We start from the raw sequence: 23,769 nt of genomic DNA, 5'->3' as shown, positions 1-23,769 counted from the left end.
ATAAGTCTCCCCTGTTCTTCTCCCGAGTTAGGCATTTGCAGGTTCCTTGTGATGATCTCATCTTCCAGTTGTTTAGCCATGATGTCTTATCCACGTCGAAGACTAGGATCAAGGGATCCCACCTTTTCAGATGCTCAACCGTGAGTTCCATCATAGCAATTTTGGTGTTTGTCAATGTTATCTATGTCTTGCCTGGTTTCAGTCTCTATTAAGACTCCTACGTTACTTGTTTTTCTTATGCTCTTTATTCTTGTTGTTTTCAGATCATCCTTTAGTTGAGTCATGATTGTTGTCTTCAGTTCCTCACTTGTTTGGGTGCCGTTAGTGTCTACTGCCAATCTGAGGACCACCAGGTTGGGGGCTCTAAGTAAGGGTTGCTTCCTCTGCTGGGGGGTACCTTTGCAGTAACATCCTTGTTTTGGGAGTTCCTTGGCGCATCTACATATGAAGGGGGTGCATTGTTGCATTTGTTTGCCCTCGCTTGTCCAAGTAGGTCTCCAATTTAGCTGTGGCTTTCTCGTTCATGTTGCATATTGACCAGAATAATTTCCATTTTATTCCATATAGTGATTATCTCTTTTCTCAGTCCTGTCATGATCCTGCTGTTGGATTTTTCCATTAACGCTTCCAGTTTCATTTTTAATGTTAGCATCTGCGTGAGAACTGGGCCACTTGGCAGGGTGGTGTTCAGCAGGAGGTAAGAGCTGCTCTGAGGAGTTATTCCTGGTTTTCCTATAACTTTTTGGGACCACCAGTTTATTATTCTTTTTCTTTGTCATGGGAGTTAGTTTAAGGTTGTCCTTATCTACAGTCTGGTCAGCAGTATGTGTGGCTCTGGTTTCAGTTAGTCAGATTTCTGTCCAGTGCTTTTTTTTGTGAAAAAATTGGTGCCGGTCTGATTCTTTGCTATCAGTAAAAATTGAAAATTAAAAGGATATGAAAAGTGCTCTAAAATTTTTTTTTTTCTTGATATTGTTACTTTAGTAGTAATGGTTTTAGAATAAGAACAACAAATTAAATATATTAACAGTTTATTCAAGTATATTTTCCTATTTGCTAACTTCTGCAGTTAGCACAAACGGCATCTGTGCTCTTATTTGGGCAGTTGGTGAGTTGTAGCCCTTGCCAGCGCAGTGGCCATAGGTTCGCATATCCTGGGAGCATGTGTGTGACATGTGTCCAAACTTGCAGCAATTGTATCGTTTGATGATAGCCACATATTTGCAGAATCTGTGGCTACCCCAATGTATATAAACTCTAGTTTGATTTATAAGTATTTTCCAAACTACTGGGCTCAGTTCTACAGACCAGTTGACTGTGCTCGAGGACTTGGTCTTCGTGGCGTGCTTAGGTGTCACATGATCATTTAGATTTCGATCTGGAAAATGTTTGAACAGATTTCTGTCAAACAATTCTCTTGCGACCTCCTCGGGTTTGATATCCTTATCTAGGTCATATATAAGGATGGAGGGCCCCTTTCTTCTTGGGGGTTCAGCTCTGAGCCCCAGGGTTCCGATCTTGGGGTTGGCTATTATTTTGTTTATTTCCTCTGTGGTCTCTGTTTCGATGATCACCCCTGGATTCCTTGTCTTTCGCACAGATTTTATTTTCATGGTCCTTAGGTCATCAGAGAGTTTATCAATTATTGCCTGCTTAATGCCTTCACTAGAATGTTTGTCCTCTTTAGTCTCAACACTACAAGGTTAGGTGGCCGAGTGGTGGATTTCTCCTTGGCTTCTATTGGTTAGGTGACTGTGTGGTCATACTGAGCCAGTGTCCTCAGCGCATCTGCATAGGAGGGAGCGCGCTGTGCCATATTTTTTGCTCCCCCTTCCTTATAAGCCTCCAGTTTAGCTGTGGCCATTTCGGATTCTAAGTATGTTTGGAATAAAACGGACTCCATTTTATTCCATAAAGTAACAATTTGGCCTGTGAGGGCTGTCTTGAGAGTGCGTGCTTGATCCAAGGGGGGGTTCCTCTGGGTGTGCAGGGTCCAGGAGGGATCCTTCGGCTTGGTTTCAACTTGTTTTCTTGGTTGTAGGGAGCCAGGATCGTCATGAGTGTCTGTTGGTTGGCTCTGGCTTCTAGTTGTTCTGTCCGATTTAGGGACTATTTGATTTTTATTTATTTTAGCCAAAGGTGTCGGTTTAACTTCTTGAGTATGGAATTGGTGTTCAGGGTTAACTTGTTCAAAGTCAGAATCAAGTTGTAGCAGCTCAGGCTGCTCACTGTCTTTTTCGTGTGGATACAAACATGGATACAAAATCCGAAATGAATACAAACATGGTGGTTCTCCCGTATCCATTTTGGATTTTCGAAGTTATCCGGATTAGTGAGTTCTAGGCATGTTATTTTGTTAGAGGGCTCCGAGAGCTGTTGGAGGATATAAACCACTAGGTCGTGGGTATATTTTGTTGCCTTGCAATCTGCAAGGCAAAGATTTGGGCTCTCCCCCACTGGCAGTATGGGGGGGGAGGAACAGCCTAGTATATAATTGGCACTAGGAAAACAGTGTTAGTTTCTCTGGGGGTGTTTGTTGGCACCGATAACAGTGATGACATCAGCTTTTGCACTACATGTATATTTGCCAAGATCCATTCTGTCCACACTAAGTACTATTGCAGAGGTGGGGGAAGACAAAATACATGTTTCACTAGCACAGTAACGGTAATTCAGCACAGATGATGGAGCGCTCTTGCAGCTCTGGTTTGGCACAAGTTGGGGCACCTCCCCAGTCAAATGCAGGGTATTTATGTGGCTGCCATTTTATATTGGCACATCTCTATATCCTTGCTGCCAGCCACATGGTGACCACTGCAGTCTCGCAAACAAAGGATATAGATGAAAACGCAAATAGCCTGCTAAATTCCCAATTGAAATTTAAAAATTTCTTACCATGGGAGTCCATTAGTTGACTTCTTTAGGTGAAAACACTTTTTGGGGCAATAACTATAATTAAAATGCATATTTAAACACATTTTTTATGAGCATTGCTCAGCACGTCTGACTAGTAAGGCAGCCAGCAGCATTATCAGTCCCTGTGGAAGACACAGGAAGGCACTGGCATTACAGAAGTCAATAGAATATTTTAATGTGAAATATTATAATCATTATATTAGTACTCAAGTTGCACCAGGAATAAGCTGCCTCTCTTCAGTATTGCAGCTACAACCAATCAAAACAAGACCTTATGGTCACGTGATCTGACAACAACAAGCCCTTTGTTGTCATCACCACCAGAAGAGGAAGCAATGGCTGCTTCCATGTGACATAATTAAACTGCTCCATTGTCAATCAGCCATAAATCAAGAATGGAAAATGCAATCATCATAAAAATATATATAATATATATTTTTGAATTGAAATAAAGGTCTAATGTTCAAGGCAATGTTTAGACTTGTAGGAATAATTAAAAGCAACATAGTTCAGTCACAAAAATTTCAATTTAAGCCAATGGCCGAACCTATATCATATGTTGTGATAATGCAGATTGCTAGATCGAATGTTGCCGATACAGAGATTCGAAAACTCCATATCAATTGAACACCTTAGAAGTTCGGCATAAAATAAGTGTATGTGGACTCACCATCACCTGGAGAGCTTGAGGAACATAAAATATATCCAAATGAATAGTTTGAACTACTAAAATTCGCAAAACTTCATGGAGCACTATATTCATGCTGCCTTCCGATACTTGGTCAGTGCCATTTTTCAGGTAGCAGTAAGTGTGCGAGAACAAAAAAGGCTATTGAGTTTGCATAAAAGACAGAAAATCAAGCATTGGATTTAGCAGTGCCTCCAACTAGCAATGCCGCTCCATCTAACGATAGTGTATCCAAACTAAGTATTAATTATATACAACAAAGCATATCTCCAATTGCAGGGCAGATGAGTTTAAATGATCAAGCTCCTTTTCTTTACACCACCTAGATACTATTACGGTCAGTGCTTTTGCACCATATTTTGTTTGTGGTGCTGTTCAAGTCATAGGTTTAATTGTATCTCATATTGTGAACTAACCATCACAACGAGTTGCCGAGGTATTGCACTGCATTGAATAAGTAATGCTTCACCAGTGGAGAAGACTAATGTTACTTATTCTCAGCTGATACCACCACCGCTACCCCCCAGATCGCACCATTTTGAAGTTTGTTGGCTTATTCATCTGTGAGTAGGCAGGTACACTGTTGTTGTTGCAATAATGATGCCCAGTTATGAAGTATAAGCCCACATTATGAGAGATGCTTGATGGTGTGTAATAGTAGAAACTAAGGCAATTATTTTGCATGAAGCAATGGGACTACATTTAAGATTCACTATTAAACGGTCAGTGCTTTTGCACCATGTTTTGTTTGTAGTGAACTGTTTAAGTCAATAATTAGCATTGTTTTAATTGTATCTCATATTGTGAACCAATCTTCACAACAATTTACACAATCAATCTTCACTTCAATCAACTTTCACAATAATTGTATCTCATATTATGAATCAACCTTCACAACTTTCGATGAGTCAGCCAACAAGCTTCAAAATGGTGCTGTCTGGATGGTGGTATCCGCCGAGAATAAATAGCATTAGTCTTCTCCACTGGTGAAGCTTTACTTATTCAAAGTAGTGCAATAACTCAGCAATGTGTTGTGAAATTTGATTCACAATATGAGATACAATTAAAACGATGCCAATTATTGACTTGAACAGTTCAATACTAACAAGATATAGTGCAAAAGCCCTGACCGTTCAATAGTGAATATTAAGTGTAGTCCCATTGCTTCATGCAAAATAATTGCCTTAGTTTATACCGACTATTTACATAATAGGGCTTATGGAAATGTGGTGCCACCCAGAGATAAGGGATGACGAGTTTCAGCACGGTATGTATAATGTATTTAGGAAGGATAGGGAAGATAGGAGTGGCGGGGTCATGCTTATGAAAAGCAGCATGAGCACGATGAAAGCTTTCCTGGATTCAGACATTTCTCACGATGAAAGCTTTCCTGGATTCAGACATTTCGCACGAGAGTATAGAATCTGTATGGTGTGAGATAGTTGGAAGCAAAGGTATAATGAGAGTGGGAGTAATCTACAGTCCACGTTATTGTGAAGATTCTGATGAGAGCTTCTACGTGCAGATGTAATGGGCAATTAAGTATCATTGTCATAATATGGGTAATTTTAATTTGCCTCTAAATGATTGGAGAAAATGAGAAGGAAACTTGATATGGGGGATAAAATATTTAAATGAACTAGATGACTAACATGTAGGTTAGTGCAAAAACATAATTTTAACATAGCCATCTACCAAAGTAGTTAAATTAATTAAATTGGCATTGTTTTGGTTATATCTCATATTGTGAATGCCTTCACAACGAGTTTCCATGGTATTGTATTATCTTGAATAAGTAACGCTTCACCAGTGGAGAAGACTATTGTTATTTATTCTCAGTGGAGACCACCACCCAGAATGCACCGTTTCAAAGCTTGTTGGCTTCTCTTCGGCGGGTGGGCAGGCACACTGGTGTTGCAATAGTGACAACTCAGTTATGAAGTATAACTTCACAATATGAGAGATGCCAATTAATAAAACAAAGAAATTGGAAATTTTTTGTTTCAAAATTTATGAAAAGGAATGGGGAGCCAAAGGTTGTTTTACACACCATTGATTGGTGAACTGCACAATAACTGTACAACTTTGTGAAGGTCTGCTGTTTTATTAATTTTTGTTACTTTTTTATAGATTTTATAGTTTTAAAAAAATTGTTTTAACTAAATAACTAATTTTCAAAAATAAAATGTGAACATTTGTTTTCACTGGCTTATTTTAACATATACATATACTCATTCTAGGTAAGGACTGCATCGGGAAGACTGCTTCCGTCAAAAAAGACTTACTGCAGTTAGGATATGACTGTTGGGAAGCCATTTTAGGAAGCCCTGGCGTAATTCTTGAATGATGGCATGTGTCTCTATAATATTCCGTGGAAACAAAAGGTCTTCAGTTTTTTTTCTGTTCCATGCCATTCCTTTCTGAGTCATACAAGATTCCAGAATTCTTCTGCAGATTTTCCTCGATTCCCTCTCTCTTTTTCAGTCATTTTAGGTTATGCTATTCTCTACAGTTCTGAGTTTCCATTTCCTTCTTTTTCATTTCCATTCAATGATGAAAGAAAGTAAATATCCTCTCCCCTTCCTTTTCTAGTTAAAACACTATCAGATAACTTTATTAGGTTTTCCTAAGAGCAGCAGTGGTAATTTAATTGCCAGCTTGCTGGATTTGTCACAAATGGAGAGGGAGACATTATTATACTGTATTACATAAGAAAAAAATGCTGATAAATAAAAAGAATATGCTGTGTCAGTGACCTCTGTAACTTTGTGTTGAAGGTAATGAAATACCAGTTATTTGCATATTATATTTTGATTTCACTTCCATTAAAATCTAAACATTATCAATATCTGTATTTATTCTCTGCCTGCCATTGGCTGTTCAAGATAGTGACCATTCTTGTAATGTTAATCTTCTTACTCTTTTACATAGTTATCATATATCATGACTAAAAGCTGATATTATTATTATTTTCTTAAAGAAGTTTAAGCAGACTGCTTTATTAATGACAGTAGTAGATCCATTATCACTTTTGACAACATAAATATTACTGTTGTGCTAATGCAGAAGCCTGTGGTATTTTTTTTTTTTTTATATGGCTAAATTTTTAAAAATCAGTTTGTGTTCCCATTACATGGCCACTCAGCAAAGAGGAAGATCCATCTTACAGTTAATTTTTTACATTAAATTTTTTTTTTGTCCTCTCCTTTTCCCATTATTATATGGGGTCAGCGTTTTTTTTTTTGTTTTTTTTTTTATTGTTTTTGCATGTAATTTTTACGGCCGGATGCCCTTCCTGATGCCAACCCTCACCCTTTATCCGGGCTGGGATTATGCGGTGGTCATTCCCTGACCTGCCGCATCATCCTCCGTATTTGGTGGGTACGGGCTCGAACCAGGTCTAATCAAGAAGCATGTGCTATGCACTACTGCTCCCCTGGCGCCTCCGTAGCCAGGTGGGAAGGAGCAGCAGTGCGTAGCACACGCTTCTTGATTAGACCGGGGTTCGAGCCCGTCACCACCAAATACGGAGGATGCGGAAAGGTCAAGGAATGACCACCGCATATCCCGGAGCAATATGGCCTTAGTTGCTAATGCTCCTAAAAACCAAATAACAACAACATAACTACTGCTCCTACCCACCTGGCTATGGAGGCACCAATTATTTACATTACATACAGAAACAAGCTTATTTCTCTAGCATAAGCTTTAAGAGTCACTTGCACTAGGAATCTTGACTCCCTTCAGCATCTAGATTTCTTGTGCTCTTTCCCTGGGTAGCGGATCCCAGAACTGTATCAATGTGAAGATTTCCTGTAGAAATACACTTGTATGCCCTTTAAAAATTAAGCAAAGCATTTTCTTTTCTGCCTAATGTTCATTATATTGCACAAATATAAAATTTATGTTACATTCCCAATGTTTTGTTCACATTAGTATTAGTAATGTCAAATGATGAAAGAAAGTAACCTTATACTTGAGCTTGCTTTCTTGAATCAACCAAAAAAAAAAAAATTCTATCCACCCCCATCTGTCCATCCACTCTAATAATCTGTCCAATTCTTCCTTAAATTTATTCATACTACCCACTTCTAGCAACAGATGGGAATTTGTTCCAACAATCAACTACCGACTGGCTGAAAGGAAATTTCTGCACTTCTCTCCTGCAACCAGTCTTCTTCAATTTGAATATACGGCAGTTCCCGGGTTTATGAGCTTTTTTGTTTTTTTTTTTTTCCAAGTATCAACCAAATCGAAAAAATGAATGTTATTGCAAAAAATGAATGTTAAACATTCATAAAATCCGCATTTCAAACCACTCGCATAGCTATACAATATAGTGCACCCCACTTTACAATATTAATCTGTTCCAGAGACACCATTGTATTGTGAAAATATCGTAATATGAACACAATTGTTTTTTAGTTATTCATTCCAAGACCTCGGAAGTTGATATTTTCGCTATATAACTAAACTGTTTATCTCTCTAAAAGGTCATTTTTATAATGTAACTTGTGTTAGTTACCAATTCAATTCATTAAAACGCACTGCACTTTCATCGTTATCATATGTTCCATTATAAGAATCAATTTTGAAAGGCTTTGTGATATTTTTCTAAAGCACATTTCTGGAGGTCAAGACCATAAATCAATAAAAACAATTTGAATTTTCCAGTTTATTGGGCTTTTCTATTAGTGCAATCAGTTATAAACGGGTAGTAAACTCAATGTTATTGCATTTGCCAAAATACCGATAGATGTAATTGTGTGGGTTTTTGCATTATTATGGTGAAACGTGTTTCCTCTTCACTGCAATCTTCAATCATATAATAAACATAAATAAATTTTCAAAATCTTCTCTTCATTCGTTTTTTGTTAAGCTCTGTAAACTTGTTACTACCCGTGAATTGTGTTACAATCCCGCTTGTGCATATCTTTTTAGTTAGTTGCAATTTGTGCGTGCCATTAAAAATGCTTATGCATGGTGTCATGAAATTTATAAAGAAAAGAGAAGAGATTATCTTGGAAACGAGCCTCTTGAAGCATTTCAGAAGACGACTGCAACAAACCAATAACGAGTGCTGACCCAACAATGAGTGATCAATGAGTATGCATTTAATCAATGAAGAAGAATAAACATTCTTTAACATTTGGAAGTCATAAATAAATTCTTTCAATTATAATTTGCTTGATTTTACAGGCTATGTTTTCATTTCTTTTGGATAAATCGATCATTATTTAAACATAAACTAATTAGCTAAATAATTTCATTGTTGAGAACATAACCCCTGTTTTTAACATTGTCTATGGAAAGTAAATTCCCACTTTGAGTTTTCGCTTTATGAGCGTGCGCTAGGAACGAATTAACTCGTAAAGTCGGGAACTACCTGTATGTCCCTCCATGTGTGTAGCCTGAGCAAGAAGCTCATCATCATTTGATGGTCCTTCCTTACTCAATCCATTGAATAACATCTTCAAAGGTACAACTGGAAGTAAAACATTATACAGTGATTCAAAAGACACCCATCCCTTAGTGTATTTTCTGTTTTGCTTAAAATATTGTTTAAAGCATAATCATTACAGAATTACAATAAAATTTATTTCAGTTATATTGAAGTAGAGTCAATACAGAGTAAATATTGAAGGAGGCCTCTTTCCCAAATGAAATTATTCACTCTTTACACCATTTGATGAGACTTGACCTATTGCACAAACAAGTTTCTTTGAAATTTCTGATTATTGGCTTTTATTCTTCTAATATGCAATATGTATCTCCAAAAATAAAAATGTAGGTAAGTTAAATTCTGAGCGATCTGTGGCAGCCACAGTTACAAATGTGTGCTGTCTCTGGGAAAACATAATACAATAGTAAACAAAACCCTACTGATGACACCAGCTGTTGGATATTAAGAGAGTGACAAAGCTCCACTTTCACATCCAGAATCAAATTCTATTAGGTTCTTAACTATATATCCACAGTTACAATTTGTGTCGTGCAAATTCTAACTTGTCTTCTATTAGCTTTGAAGATATTAGCATTATTAGAGGCATACGATGCAAGAAAGCAAGCTTATGCAGCATCAGCGAAAAAAAAAAAAAAAAACCTCCCATTTCACCCCTCCATTCGTCCCAAATGCCTGTCCGGCTCAGCCTTAAATTTATTTAGACTATCAGTTTCTACAAGAAAAGATGGAAGTCTTCCACCAAACAACTACCCGCTGGCTAAAGGCAGATTTCAGCACATCTATTCTACAACTATCTTTCTTCAATTTGAAACTGTGCCCCCTCAGGTTCTTAATATTAGCAAAAGGAACAATCCCATCAGCATTCAGCTTGCTCAACCCATTCAAGGCCTTATACACCTCAATCAGGTCACCTCACAGGTGCCTACTCTCCAGGTGCTGCAATTTGCAGAACTTAAGGCTTTCTTGGTAAGAGCACCTCTTTGCTCCCCTCACCAATCTTGTTACCCTTCTTTGTACTCATTCTAGCAACTTTACATCCTTTCTAAAATGAGGCCTCCAGACCTGTACACAGTACTCTAGGTGTGGCCTGACCATTGCCTTGTGTAACGGGATAATCACCTCCCTGTCCCTGCTAGCAAAATTCCTATATATCATTGAAAATACTCCATGACCTTGCCTGGCAGCCCGTCTGCACTGCTCAGCGAACTTCATATTTGATTCCACAATTACCCCCCAGGTCTTTTCCACTTCCCTGAGTGTAGTACACAGTTGGTACATTTCTCTTCGGTTATTGCTACCCATATGCAGTACTTTGTATTTACATCACTCTGCCATCAGGTGATTTGTGAAATCAAGAATGCAGGAAAATTTAGTACTGCCCATAAAAACAGTTCTAATGGGAGAAATAACATAAAGGCATAATTTTCGGTACCTCAATTGATCTGCTTGGTTATATGATGTTAAAGTACAATAGGATTAAAACTAATTAAGAAATTTGGCTAAAATTAATAAATAGAGATGAAACGTTAAAAGATCTGTGAATAAAAGTAGCCTGGGAAGAAGTGCACCATCTTATTCTAGTTGTCTTGTATAAAATATTAAAGTGAAGGTTAAATGCGGCCAATAGTCGTGACGAGAGACTTTCTTATAGACGTCTTCGGTTGGCAATGACAGATGTAAGAAGAATTATGTATTTAAAGAGTCCCGATTTCCCTTGATGGATTGCAAAACATGTAGGAATCTCACACGAGACAGGTTCCAGGCCGGTAAAAGATTTGTCGGAAGTTTTGTGTTCAAACCATTACGATTAGTATAGTGGCGACACCATTCTATAACGAGTGCTTCATATAGAAAGATTTTGTAATTGGATTTTAAAGTAATAATAGGAATGGTTGAATTAATTAGAGGGTTGTGTTTAGGGAGTTGAACATGTTGAGTGAGCGTGTGTTAGAAGTCTTTATTGTACCATATTTTGCAGATGTGCTTCTGATGTAGCATGTGCCGCATCCTGGTTGACATTTAATTTGATAAATTTAATTTGGTGTTTCTTTATAGGCATTAAACATAGATCCTAATTTATTATACAAAGAAAATGTTAAGAGTTATATCAGTGTTGACAAATATTTGACGAAGTTGTCGAGCAACTCTATGGTGGAAAGGGAGGACGATACCTGTATTTTGTTTATCACAGTTTGTATTGTGTGGATTATTAAATCTGTTTGGCAATGGAAATTACATGATTAATTAGTTTTTTAGGGATATTGTTTAGCAATAAACTCTATGAGATATTGGAGTTCTGTGAGTTGATTGTCATGTGAAGAACAGTAATTTATGGCATTGTGGATCTGATTATAAAGGACAGATTTTTTTAATACTAAGTAGGTGGTGTGATCGGAAATGTAGCTATTTTTCTGTGTTTGTTTCTTTTCTATAGATTTTAGAAATTATATTCGAACAAACATTTGGTCTCCCATGGGACTAGGAATTTCTGCCCCCTTATCCGAAATCTACCTGGACACCATTGAGAATCAAGAACTTCAACCGTTTCCCACAGAAATTAAATTCTACATGCGCTATGCCAATGACATATTGTTAATGGAGACAAATCTTCCATTGACAATCTATTTGTTAAGTTCAACACTATCCACGACAGGCTCAAATACACTCTGGAAATAGAAAAAGATAATAAAATTAATTTGCTTGACCTCAAAATATATAAAACCGGTACAAAATTAGGAACTAAAATCTATAGAAAAGAAACAAACAGGAAAATAAATATATTTCCGATTGCACCACCCATTTAGTATTAAAAGATCTGCCCCTTATAATCAGATGCACAATGTCATAAAATACTGTTATTCACATGACGATCTACTCACAGAACTCCAATATCTCACGAGAAGTTCATTGCTAGACAATAAACTAATTTGTCACATCATTTCTGTTGCCAAACACAGATTTAATAATCCACACAACACAAATCGCTTAACAAACAAAATACACATATTGTCCTCCCTTTCCACCATAGACTTGCTCGACAACTTCGTCAAATATTTGCCAACACTGCTTTAACTCTAACATTTTCTTTGTATAGTAAATTAGGATCTATGTTTAACGCCTATAAAGAAACACACCATTACTCTATAAGCGACATCAATAATATTGTTTATCTAATTAAATGTCAACCAGGATGCAACGCATGCTACATCAGAAGCACATCCGCAAAATATGGTACAATACAGACTTCCAACACACGCTCAATAGTTTCAAAACTGATCACACCAGCACGGAACTCATTCAACACGTTCAACTCCATAACCACAACTCTCTAATCGATTCAGCTGTTCCTTTGATACTGTTGCACATGGAAGACTGCTGCACAAATTGGAGCAGTGTGGCTTTGGAGGCAAATTGCTGCTATGGATAAAGGGTTGGTTGAGTGGGAGAAGACAGAATGGTAATCAATCGACACTACTCTTCGTGGACTAATGTTATTAGTGGAGTCCCTCAGGGTTCAGTGTTGGGTCCATTGTTGTTTTCTGTATTTATAAATGATATTGATGAGGGTATATCAGGCTTAACGTCCAAGTTTGCAGATAATACGAAGATTGGCAGGGTTGTTAATGACAGTACACTGCTGCAACAGGATCTATAAAAGTTCAGCAGATGAGCTGAGAGGTGGCAAATGGAGTTTTAACATTGACAAATGTAAATTACTACATATGGGAAACTGTAATCCCAGAGTAACGTATGAACTCTGTGGTACCAAACTGACGGTGTTAGAGAAATAAAGGGACCTGGGGTTAATTGTGCAGGCAGATATGATATACAGGAATTTTTCTAGCAGGGATAAGGAGGTGATTATTCCCTTATAAAACGCTATGGTCAGGCCACACCTTGACTACCATATACAGGTCTGGAGGCATCATTTTAAGAAGGATGTAGAGCTGTTGGAACGAGTACAGAGAAGGGCAACAAGATTAGTGCACAGAACAAAGGGTTTCTCTTACGAAGAAAGGCTTAAGTTTTGCAAATTAGTGTCTGGAGACTAGGCACCTGCACGGTGATCTGATTGAGGTGTATAAGGCTTTGAATGGCTTGAGCATGCTCAATGCTGATGGGATTCTTCCTCTCGCTGAGAATAATCACCTGAGGGCATAAATTCAAATTGAGGAAAGACGGTTGTAGGATAGATGTGCGGAAGTTTGCCTTTAGCCAGTTGGTTGTTGATTGCTGGAACAAACTTCCATCTGTCGTAGAAGTTGATAGCTTAAATAAATTCAAGGCAGAACTTGACAAATATTTGAAGCTAGGGGATGGATGAAATAAGGCTGTTTTTTTTGCTGAGGCTATATAAGCTTGCTTTCTTGCATCATGTGCCCTTGCTAATGCTAAGTCATGATACTCAAAACGTTCATAGAAAAGATGTCCAGTATTGAGGCAGGTGAATGAGCATGTATGAGCTCATTAGTAGGGTAAGATCTCTATCCATTATTATTCAAATAAATTCTGCTGCCTTCTAAATTATTACTTTTAATATGTATTAGTAGTAATTTCTATTTATTTTACTCAAACATCGACTTTAATAAATAAAATGACAAATACGGTAGTACAAAAGTAACATTTTATAGAATTTGATTGGAAGCATTTTTTTTTTTTTTTTTTTTTTTGGAAGCATTTATAAATACGGTTCAGGAGATAAAACTTCTTTTAACTACATTATTCTGGGAATTCAACTTTAAAGCAATCAAAAAATACCATCAATCCAATTCTGATACTTTTTCTAATGATCGAATGAACGCATGAATATAAACAGCATTCTTGAAAGCATGAGGCTTTTTAAATTTAATCTAAAGAATACAGTAGGGAAAAGTAACTGCATCTTCCAAAATTCAAAATCGCGCACTTGATTTATTTATTTGTTTTATTGTGAAATGTTGGCAAAACGATGTACTGGATGTATGCCACAAAGGGGAGGACACATATGATTCATTTATCGTGGTTTATACAGGGTGTCTCAAAAATATTGGTACAAACGTTTATGGGAGGTAGGTAACATCTAAATGAAAGTGAATCGCAGAGGAACCCATAACCGGAAACGTCACCGTAAGTCGGTACATGGCGCTGTTCATCAGTTCGCGAGAGGGAAATTTTCTGGTTTACTCATTCAAGCAGTAGTCGCCGCACGAAGAGCATGCATTGATATCCGAACTGTGAGCTGGCAGACATGCACCTAGTGTATGGATTAGCAGAAGGCAATGGACGAGTTGCTCAACGAATTTATGGAGAATGCTTCCCAGACAGACATGTACCGGACCACTTTGTTTGTGCGTGTGCATCAAAATTTGTGCGATTATTGGTCATTTAGAGGTAACGAGTAGTACGGGTAGACCACGTTCGACGCGAACTCCCGGCATGGAAGAAAGTGTGTTGAATGCAGTCCAGAATAATCCTACTACCAGCACACGAGCCGTTGCCTCTGCCTTAGGAATGTCTCGTTGCAGTGTACGTTGTCTGTCACGATGATTCCTTACACCCCTTCCATCTCCAAAGGGTTCAGTTACTGCTCTCCCTAGATCATTCTGCACGTGTGGCTTTTGCGCAGTGGTTTCTCCAAGAAAGTGTTCAACACGAATTTTCCAGCCCATGTTTTGTTTACAGATGAGGTTTATTTCACTCGGGAAGGCTTATCCAATCAGCAGAATGCTCATATGGGCTCACGACAACCCACACGATGTGTGCCCCCATCCGGAACAACATTGCTTCGCAATAAATGTGTGGGCAGGTATGGTCGGTGACTGCTTAGTCGGCCCATACCTGTTACCATCTCGCATGAACTCCGCTAAATATCAGATCTTTCTTGAAGAAATTCTACCAGGGTTACTTGACGATGTTCGAGCAAATGTGAGACGCAACTTTTGGTTTCAACATGATGGGCAGCTGCCCATTATGGAAGGTGTGTTCGTGACCATTTGAAGAGGCGTTTTGGGCGTCCTGTTGCCTGGCCTCTCATGCTCACCTGATTTATCGAGTCTTGATTTATTTCTGTGGGGGGGCCTTGAAATCTATCGTGTATGAATCGCCTGTGGAGACGGAAATGGATCTCGCGGAAAGACTCGTCTGCGCTGCTGCTACTGTCGAAGCTCCAGGTGTGTTCGACCGTGTCCGCCAATCCACGCTGCGTCGGTGTCACGCATGCATCGCGTCTCATGGTGAAACCTTCGAGCATCTGTTGTGACATCATGAAATACATCCATCTCGTAAATATTATGTCAAATAAATGTTTGCCACTAATTACTGTCTTGTGTAATTTCTGCTACTACTTTCCTGTGACGTTTCCGGTTCTGAGTTCCTATGCGATTCACATTCTTTTAGATGTTACCTAACTCCCCTAAACGTTTGTACCAATATTTTTTGAGAGACCCTGTGTATATAATATATATATATATATATATATATATATTTTTTTTTTTTTTTAATTGCCATTTTTTAAAGCGAATGCTCATAACTGTATTTGCACTTTGTGCTACCTAGTACTGTTCGTATTTTTTTAAAAAATAATTCATTGTACAGTATACTGAATTTTTTGCCAAAAATGTTTAATTCAACAAGATTTAAAAAACAAATTGTAGTAAGTGGGTAGGACTTAATCAAGAAAAAAATGAAAAATCTGTATTCAGTGTCTAATAATGGCACCTTTTTCTTGAATTACAGCCAGTACACTTTGGCATCAGAATGCTTGTCAGCTTCTGTAATGTGGTTGGTAGAGGACTGCAAAGCCAAACTGCCATTTCCAGACATTCTCAATTGGATTCAGATCTGAAGAGTTGGGCAGTCAGGGTAGATGTTAGAAATCTTGGGAATGTTCCTTGACCATTCAGGTACAATGCTTGTATATTGGAGAGTTGTTTTGAATCATGTAAATGAAGCATTAAATGAAGTTGGTTCGATAAGACAAAGATATTTGTTGCAGACAGCATGACCTAATAATATGAGTGGATCCAGTCTGTGCCAACATAACATGATACCGCCTGCAGCCACTTGAATGATGGGCAAGAAACTTGTTGCATTGCTTTGTGAGGTTCAAGCCCCTCTTTAATCCTAATATTGGTGCAAAAGAGTAAATCGAGACCCGTTACACCACGGTGCATTTTACTGTTTCATGCCATTCTTGGCCCTTCTAATCGAATCTTTCTTTTTTAAGAAAAAATGTGCTTTCCATATAAGCACACGGCCGTCATAGCTGAATGGTGAGTGTGAGTCTGACTACTCAGGCTCGTGCCACATTTGAACCACAGTGATCGCCATTCAAACCTGTTCAACTAAATATAATTCTGTTTCTTGTGAAATTCTATGATCATGTGGTCATCTCGGAATATAAACAGAAATCTGATGTTTTTTTTTACCAAATCCTAGATTCTTTGCCTAAATTGAATTTTTCAATCATTTGCTGCACACTGAATTTTTGGCCCCAAGTTCTCGAAACATAACTTAAAATATCATCCTCGTTCATTTTAATTTCTCTTTAGAGTCTAAATGAGAAGTTTTAAGCAGCTCACTGAGACGTCCTGTAAGGTGCATGGTTGTCAATTGCTATGTTTAGTTGGCTCGTTATTAGCATTAGCATTAGCAAGGGCACATGATGCAAGCTTATATAGCATCAGCCAAAAAATAAAAACAAACCTCCTCATTTCATCATCCACTCGCTCCAAATGTTTGTCTAGTTCTGCCTTGAATCTGTTTAAGCTATCAACTTCTACAACGGCACATGGAACTTTGTTCCAGCAATCAACCACCCGCTGGCTAAAGGCAAACTTTCGCACATCTATCCTACAACTGTCTTTCCTCAATTTGAATTTCTGCCCTCTCAGGCGATTATTCTGAGCAAAGGTTATGCTGAATCCCATCAGCATTCAGCATGCTCAAACCATTCAAGACTTTATTCACCTCAATCAGATCACCTCGCAGGTGCCTAGTCTCCAGACACTGTAATTTGCAAAACTTAAGCCTTTCTTCAAACAAAGAGTAACCCTTTGTTCAATTCGTTAATCTTCTTGCCCTTCTCTGTACTCGTTACAACAGCTCTACATCCTTCTTAAAATGAGGCCTCCAGACCTGTATTCAGTACTCAAGGTGTGGCCTGACCATTGCCTTATTCAAGGGGATAAGCATCTCCTTATCCCTACTAGAAAAATTCCTGTATATCATTGACAAGACACCACGAGCTACTCTTACAGACTGCCTGCACAATTACCCCCAAGTACTTTTCACTCTCTACGACTGTCAGTGTAGTACAACACAGCTGATACGTTACTCTACGGTTTGTACTTTATATTTGTCAATGTTAAACTTCAGTTGCCACCGCTCAGCCTATTTGCTCAACTTTTGTAGATCCTTTTGCAGTAGCGTACTGTCATTAACAACTATGCCGACCTTCGTATCATCTGCAGACTTGGACATTAAGCCTGATATACCATTATCAATGTCATTAATGAATACAAAAAACAACACTGAGCCCTGGTGGGGGGTCTCCACTAATAACATTAGTCCACGAAGAACAGTGGCCATTGATTACCAATCTCTGTCTTCTCCCACTCAACCGTCCCTTTATCCTTAGCAGCAATTTGCCTCCAATGCCACACTGCTCCAATTATCTCAGCAAAGTGTAAAATGGCTGGCTCACTGGAGCGATGTAACTGTGCCATTGATGGGGAAGTCCTCGGTAGCAGGTTCTATTGCATGGTTATATGGTTCTGGGAAGGAAGTGTCCTTGGAATAGGAAGTAATGGATAAAATATATCGGCCTACCAATATTTTTATCTACTGCGAACTTGTAGGTATCACTGTCCAGGCAGTGTGTGCATCACAACATTTTCATGGTGAGGAACCGATCAGATAACTGGTTTGGGCTGGACCGAAGGACTGGATTGGCACCAAGTTTTGACAGGGCTCCTCCAGCTGCAATAAGCCCAGAAGTCTGGTTCAGAAATTATCCCGACCATCATCTTGACTGCAAAGACAAGCTCTCATTCCTGAATTATGGCCGGAAGATGCTTGTTGCTTTTTTGTTATTGGGTTTTTCGGAGTATCAGCAACTAAGACCATGTATATTGTCTGTAAATTGCGTGTTCTGAAATCGAAGTTCTGTTTTACTGGACGAGAAGTTCGGGAGAAAAACCATGCTACCCTTGCCTGAGACTGACTAACAAAGCCAGTTGTGAAAAAGACATAAAATTTCCTCGTGTCATCGATGGGATTCGAACTCAGGTCCTTTCCACCCGGTGTCGGAAAGAGGCGATGCTACCAGCTATGTTACCGACGAGGGCCTGTTGATGTTAAAAGTTTCAGCAATTTGGGTGGTCAGGGGGAAAGCCGAAAAATTCTACCTGAAGTAATGTAGCAGATTGCTCCCTGTATATTTTTATATCCATTGAGCAGTTTCCTTTACTCATTTAAAGAAAGTTATTGAAAAGCATTTGTTGTGTTTCAAGTTATTTCCATATATTCTTGTTTCAGCTAGATGGGATCTTTTATTTCTGGTGAATATAACGAAATTTTTTCTCAACTTTGTTCCTACAGTTTGAATAGGAAGAATGAGATTTTAAGGGTCAGATTTTGTTGACTAATGATATAAGTTAAGGATTTATATATTTCTCAAAGGAGGCTCAAACACATTCTATAGAATACAACACCTTCAAACATTCTATAGAACACTGCGCCCCTCAAAAACGTTCCATAGAACCCCCACAAATAGAAAAGTCAAGGCAAGAATTCATGAACAGAGAGAGAGATATACAAAAGCTACCAGCATTAACAAATGCAACATCAAATTCCAATCATGAATGGAAGGAAATTATATGATCTCAGAGCAAACCAACATGCATGAACTATCAATAATAGTTACACCACCACATTAAACACAATAAATAACCTTGCTATTCAAAAAAAATATATAATCATCACTGTATTTCCAAATGGCCCACTTCAACAGCCAGAATTTCCCCGCGAAAATCCATCTAAAATGCATCGTAGCAGTGGACGTCCAGACTTTGACGCCATAGAGAATTGCAGGAGATACGTAGGTCTTGATGTATCTGCACACAACAGCTTGGTTTTGAACGTGTAAGAGTTGTTCTAACAACCACCGGGGTCGACAGAACTTGATTGCAGGTAATCTATACGTAGAAGAAAGGGGAGCTGGACGAAAATACTATTTATCCAACTTGGTTCAAGTAAGATGTGACTCTAAATCCCTTCCGCAAAATTATAGGCCCAATGCTCTGCTAAATTCAATAGAGAAAATTCATGACTGTAGTAGCTAAAAGATTGGCGTCTTATTTCAGTACTTGATTTTATCATTCATTGCATGGTTTTCGACTTGGAGGTTCCATGCTTTCTAATTTGTGCCTGTTTTAGCAGTACGCTATGATTATGTGACAAATCACCAGGTTGATGCCATCTACACTGATCTGAGTCGAGCCTTCGACTCGGTCGCGTGTGAAGGCTTAACAGTTAAACTCAATCTGTGTGACATACATGAACAACTGCTTAGCTGACCTAAGAGCTATAAACTGAGTGATCACTGAATTATGACCACCCCTATGAAAACTAAATGCGACCCGTTGACCACGTGAGGTACGAGGGTGCGCAGTTTGTCGATCTACGTAGCATACATAAGGTGTCAGTAGTTCAGTAGGTAGTAAAATTCCGAACGTGATGGGTAAAAGGAAGGATTGATCGCACTTTGATAAAGGACAGATTGCGAGAGCTCAACGAGCTGGTGCCTCGATTTCCCAAATGACTGAAGTGGTGAGGTGCTCAAGAACCAATTTTCTTAAAGTGCACCAGGACACGTCAAAAAGGTCAAACAACGACGCAACTGCAAACGTCTAGCGAAAGGTTGATGTTAGAGGTGAGCGCCAGGTCACCTCTAACATCAACCAACCGACGACTTGTACAGACGAACAGGCTCAGCACTGTTGAAGAGTTGACTACCGAATACAACATGGATTAACCCGGAACAATATCTAGCATGACCATGCGTCGAACGCTCGCACGTATGGGCTATACAAGCAGACGACCCCTATGGCATCCTGTCCTAACCAACGTTCATCGGCGTAAAAAAACTCGCCTGGTGCAAATAGCATGAACGTTGGACGTTAGAAGACTGGAAGAAGATGTGCTGGTCGGATGAGTCACGTTATTTACTCCACACCGTGGATGGTCGTGTACCGATTTGACGTCAACAACATGAGGCTCTTCATCCACCGTGCATGGTGTCAAAAGTGCAGGCCGGTGGAGGTAGTTGTATGGTGTGGGCCATATTTCACTGGCAGGAACTTGGACCCCTGGTGCACACGGAACAACGTATCAGTGGTGTCCGCTATCATCAACTGCTTGCTGACTGTGTACACCCTGCTATGTTACACTTTTTCCCGAATGGTGATGGTGTCTTCCAAGATGACAATGTGCCTAGCCATTGGGCACTTGATCTGCAGGAATTGTTTGGGGGAACACAGCAGTTCTGACTTATAGCATATCGATTGGCCTCCGAACTCTGCCGATATCAATCCCATAGAGCACTTGTGTGACACTATGGAAAGTCATATCAGGCGTCTGATACACCAATCACCTACATTGCTGACCACATTACACACAGCTTGGTTGGCCATACCTCCGGAACGCTTCCGGCATCTTGTTGAATCAATGCCACGTGGATAGCTGCCGTAAGGAGGGAAAAAGGAGGTGTATTTGCGATATATTATATCAAGCTTTTGTCAATGTTTCCGGTATCTTTTCCTTAAAGAAGGGTGCCCACAGTGCTCCATCCCGGTTCCTTTATTATATAATGTGTATATCAATGATATATACATTATATCTTTTAAGACATTTCCTAATAAATTAACATCTATTAATACTAACTTTTTGACACATCTATTAAATCGCTGCCCTGCATAGATGTCATTAAGCTCTACGTAGCTGTTTCCTCTGATCTACAGTGCCCTCCTACTCAACCAATTTTCTTAATGGGTTTGCAGCAATAACCCTACTCTTAACAGATCAAAAAATACAATACTGTGGCAACCTACAGAGACCTTACAGAGGAGAGGATTTTTCATCCTTACGGAATTAATCATTTCATTACACTTAAATCTCATCATACGGAGACTTAAGGGTGTTGTTTTCCTCAATGCCTCTTTCGTGCCTCATATTTTGGAAAGTTTTAAGAAGGCTTATAAAGTTGTTGGATTCATCAGGAAGCTCACTTATACGTTCAATGAGGCATTCATTTGTCGCTGCTCTTACCGAATCTTGAATAAGCTGCTGTTTTTATATGGCCGAGAACATAGTGGCATAGTGTTTCTGTTGGGGTGCCACCGGTGGTTTCCCACAACTGTGGCATTATTTCTTTTGTGCGGTACAACGAAACTCTGTATAAGCCAGAAGTGTGGGTAAGGTGTAAGTGTAAGGTGTGTTGAGGGTCTAGCGGCTCCTGGGGTTTCCCCCATCTCCGCATATGTTCTATGTTTCGGGCAAGCCTGAGATTTTTAAAAAAGTATGGTTCATGTGCTATGTGGTGTGGTGTGGTGTGGTGTGGTGTGTTGTGTTGTTTGTTCATCCGGCCTATTAGCCGTCAGGCCCCTAGTGGGACCTGACATTTCCACACCCAGCCACGGGGAGGCTGGCTGGGTGTACCCAGTGAGGTTATTTTACTCTGGCAGGTCCTGTCACTTACTTTCCTAAGATTTCAGTGGGTCGGACTTAAAAAAAAAAAATGGAGAATTCGCGAGCTTAGTTTATTTAGTTAATGTTCTTTTAAACATCGTTTGGGGTTTACGCTGAAAGTCTGTAAGGCTAAAAGGTCAGGCATAAATTTTGGTGTGTCTTAAATTTTGATGTTCGGCTGATCGCTAAGTAAGATGGCAGTTTTGGGTGATGGGGAGGCAGAAGAGTGGGGGGATTAGGAAGCAAAGGGGTCGATAGAGGTGACCCCCTGTTTATCAATGGAGCAGGCCCATGCCCCTCAAGAGGGAAGAAATGGTGGTAAGGGGGAAAGAGGGTTCTCCCCCTTTCCAGGAAGTGGGGTTTAAAGAGTATCCTTCAGGTGCAGAATCTGAGAGCCAGATGGTGCTCTAATTTAGTTCTCAGACTGTGTTGGTCTCTTTCAGGAATTTCGTCAGTGTGACAAGAATTTGGCTTGTCCGGAGTAGGAGTAGTTTCCTCAAGATAGTTGTCTTCTCCTTTTTCTGTGAGCCACTTTGATTAGTATTTTGGGCATGTGGTGCGTTTTTACTGTACTCTTCATTTTCTTCTTTGATTCTGGTTTGTTTGTGTTCATCCGTTCCTTCTAAGTTAGGCTTTTCTATTGAGTGTTATTGTCTTCCTGCGGGACAGGTTTTAGTGCAATAATTGTTTTCCTTCTTGTAAATAGTTAGGTTGCAAAGTTGGTAAATGCTACAAACACTTCTTGTGTATTCAGGAATCGGGATTCTTGGTGAATTGGATTGTATTGTATGTTTGTAATGAGGCTCGCTCGTATGTCGTCAAAATTTTCACATTAATTCATGACATGTGTCCATGATTCAAGTTCTACGCAAGTACAATTTCTGTCTTCTGTTATGCCTATAACTAATAGTTTAACAGTAGCCACCGGCAGAGGTGAAAGTGATTCTTGCACTGCTTCTATTGGAATGAGCAGCAGCCTGTAAAACAAGATGCAAGGTATTTCAGAGACTGCTGGGAGTCATTGCGGTACAAGTAAACACATGGGTTGTGTAAGGCTAGCTAAGAATAGGAACAGGTGCATGTTTACTTACGTATACACCAATGCTAGGAGTTTGGTAAATAAATTTGATAAATTTGAGTTATTGCTCAAAGCATCAAAGGCGGATATTGTTGGGATATCAGAGACGTGGTGTCACACAGGTATAAGGAATGCAGAACTGCAATTTGGGGAGTACAACGTCTACAGAAAGGACAAACAGGATAGGAAGGGAGGAGGGATTATGATATTAGTTAAGAAACACATAAAAATCCAAGGAAGTGAAGCCAGTCGATATCGCTGGACAGTGCAGTGTCGAGTCAGTTTGGTGTGACATAAGCATTGGGAGAACAAAATTGAGAGTAGGAGTGTGTTATAGGCCTAATGACTCTGATGAGTATAATAAGGAACTGTACAGAGAAACAGAGTGGGCCAGTAAATCAGAGAGTCTTATAATGGGGAATTTTAATTTCCCAGATATTGAATGGAATTTCTGGGTTGGTCACTCACACATTAGCAAGGTTTTTGTGGATTTATTGGATGATTGTTTTATACATCAGCATGATCGCGAAGCAACTAGAGGGAGTCATACTCTTGATTTGATTATCAGTAGTGATTCTTCATGCATTAAGAATCGGCAAATAAAGGAACCACTAGTGGTAGTGATCACAGTGTGCTGAAGTGGGGTTTACTCAAAGTGGTAACTACAATCAGGGGTAAACGGCAAAAACCGGCAGAAGTACTTAACAAGTAAAAGACGATGCCGAAAAAAAACAGTGTTAGGGTTGAATTTGAAAGTGTCTGCAATTCTGCCCAGACACGAGAGGAGGGAGTATATGATGAGAGCCTTGTGCAAGGCTCTCATCATATACCCTGGAGAGATTGTGCAAGGCTCAAGGGGTAGAATTTTTTTCACCCTTGTCTGTGCTTGTTAACAGG

General features: G+C 39.2%; 1 protein-coding gene across 2 annotated transcripts in view; it reads left to right on the top strand.

Moving 5' to 3' along the window:
- The window catches only part of Mvk (Mevalonate kinase), a 168,137-nt gene extending 161,792 nt beyond the window's left edge, over positions 1 to 6,345 (top strand). For both annotated transcript variants that reach the window (XM_090386726.1, XM_090386719.1), the window contains one exon: positions 5,845 to 6,345. In XM_090386726.1, the coding sequence (XP_090242852.1) occupies positions 5,845 to 5,898 (54 nt within the window). In that variant the 3' untranslated portion in view covers positions 5,899 to 6,345. The remainder of the gene's footprint in view (positions 1 to 5,844) is intronic.
- The last annotated feature ends 17,424 nt before the right edge of the window (positions 6,346 to 23,769 follow it).

This window comes from Mastigoproctus giganteus, chromosome 1 (assembly GCF_048544385.1).
Source record: "Mastigoproctus giganteus isolate SK-2022 chromosome 1, ASM4854438v1, whole genome shotgun sequence".
NCBI lineage: Eukaryota > Metazoa > Arthropoda > Arachnida > Uropygi > Thelyphonidae > Mastigoproctus > Mastigoproctus giganteus.
Note: the sequence above shows the minus strand (reverse complement) of the source record. Positions and strands in the feature narration are given on the sequence as shown.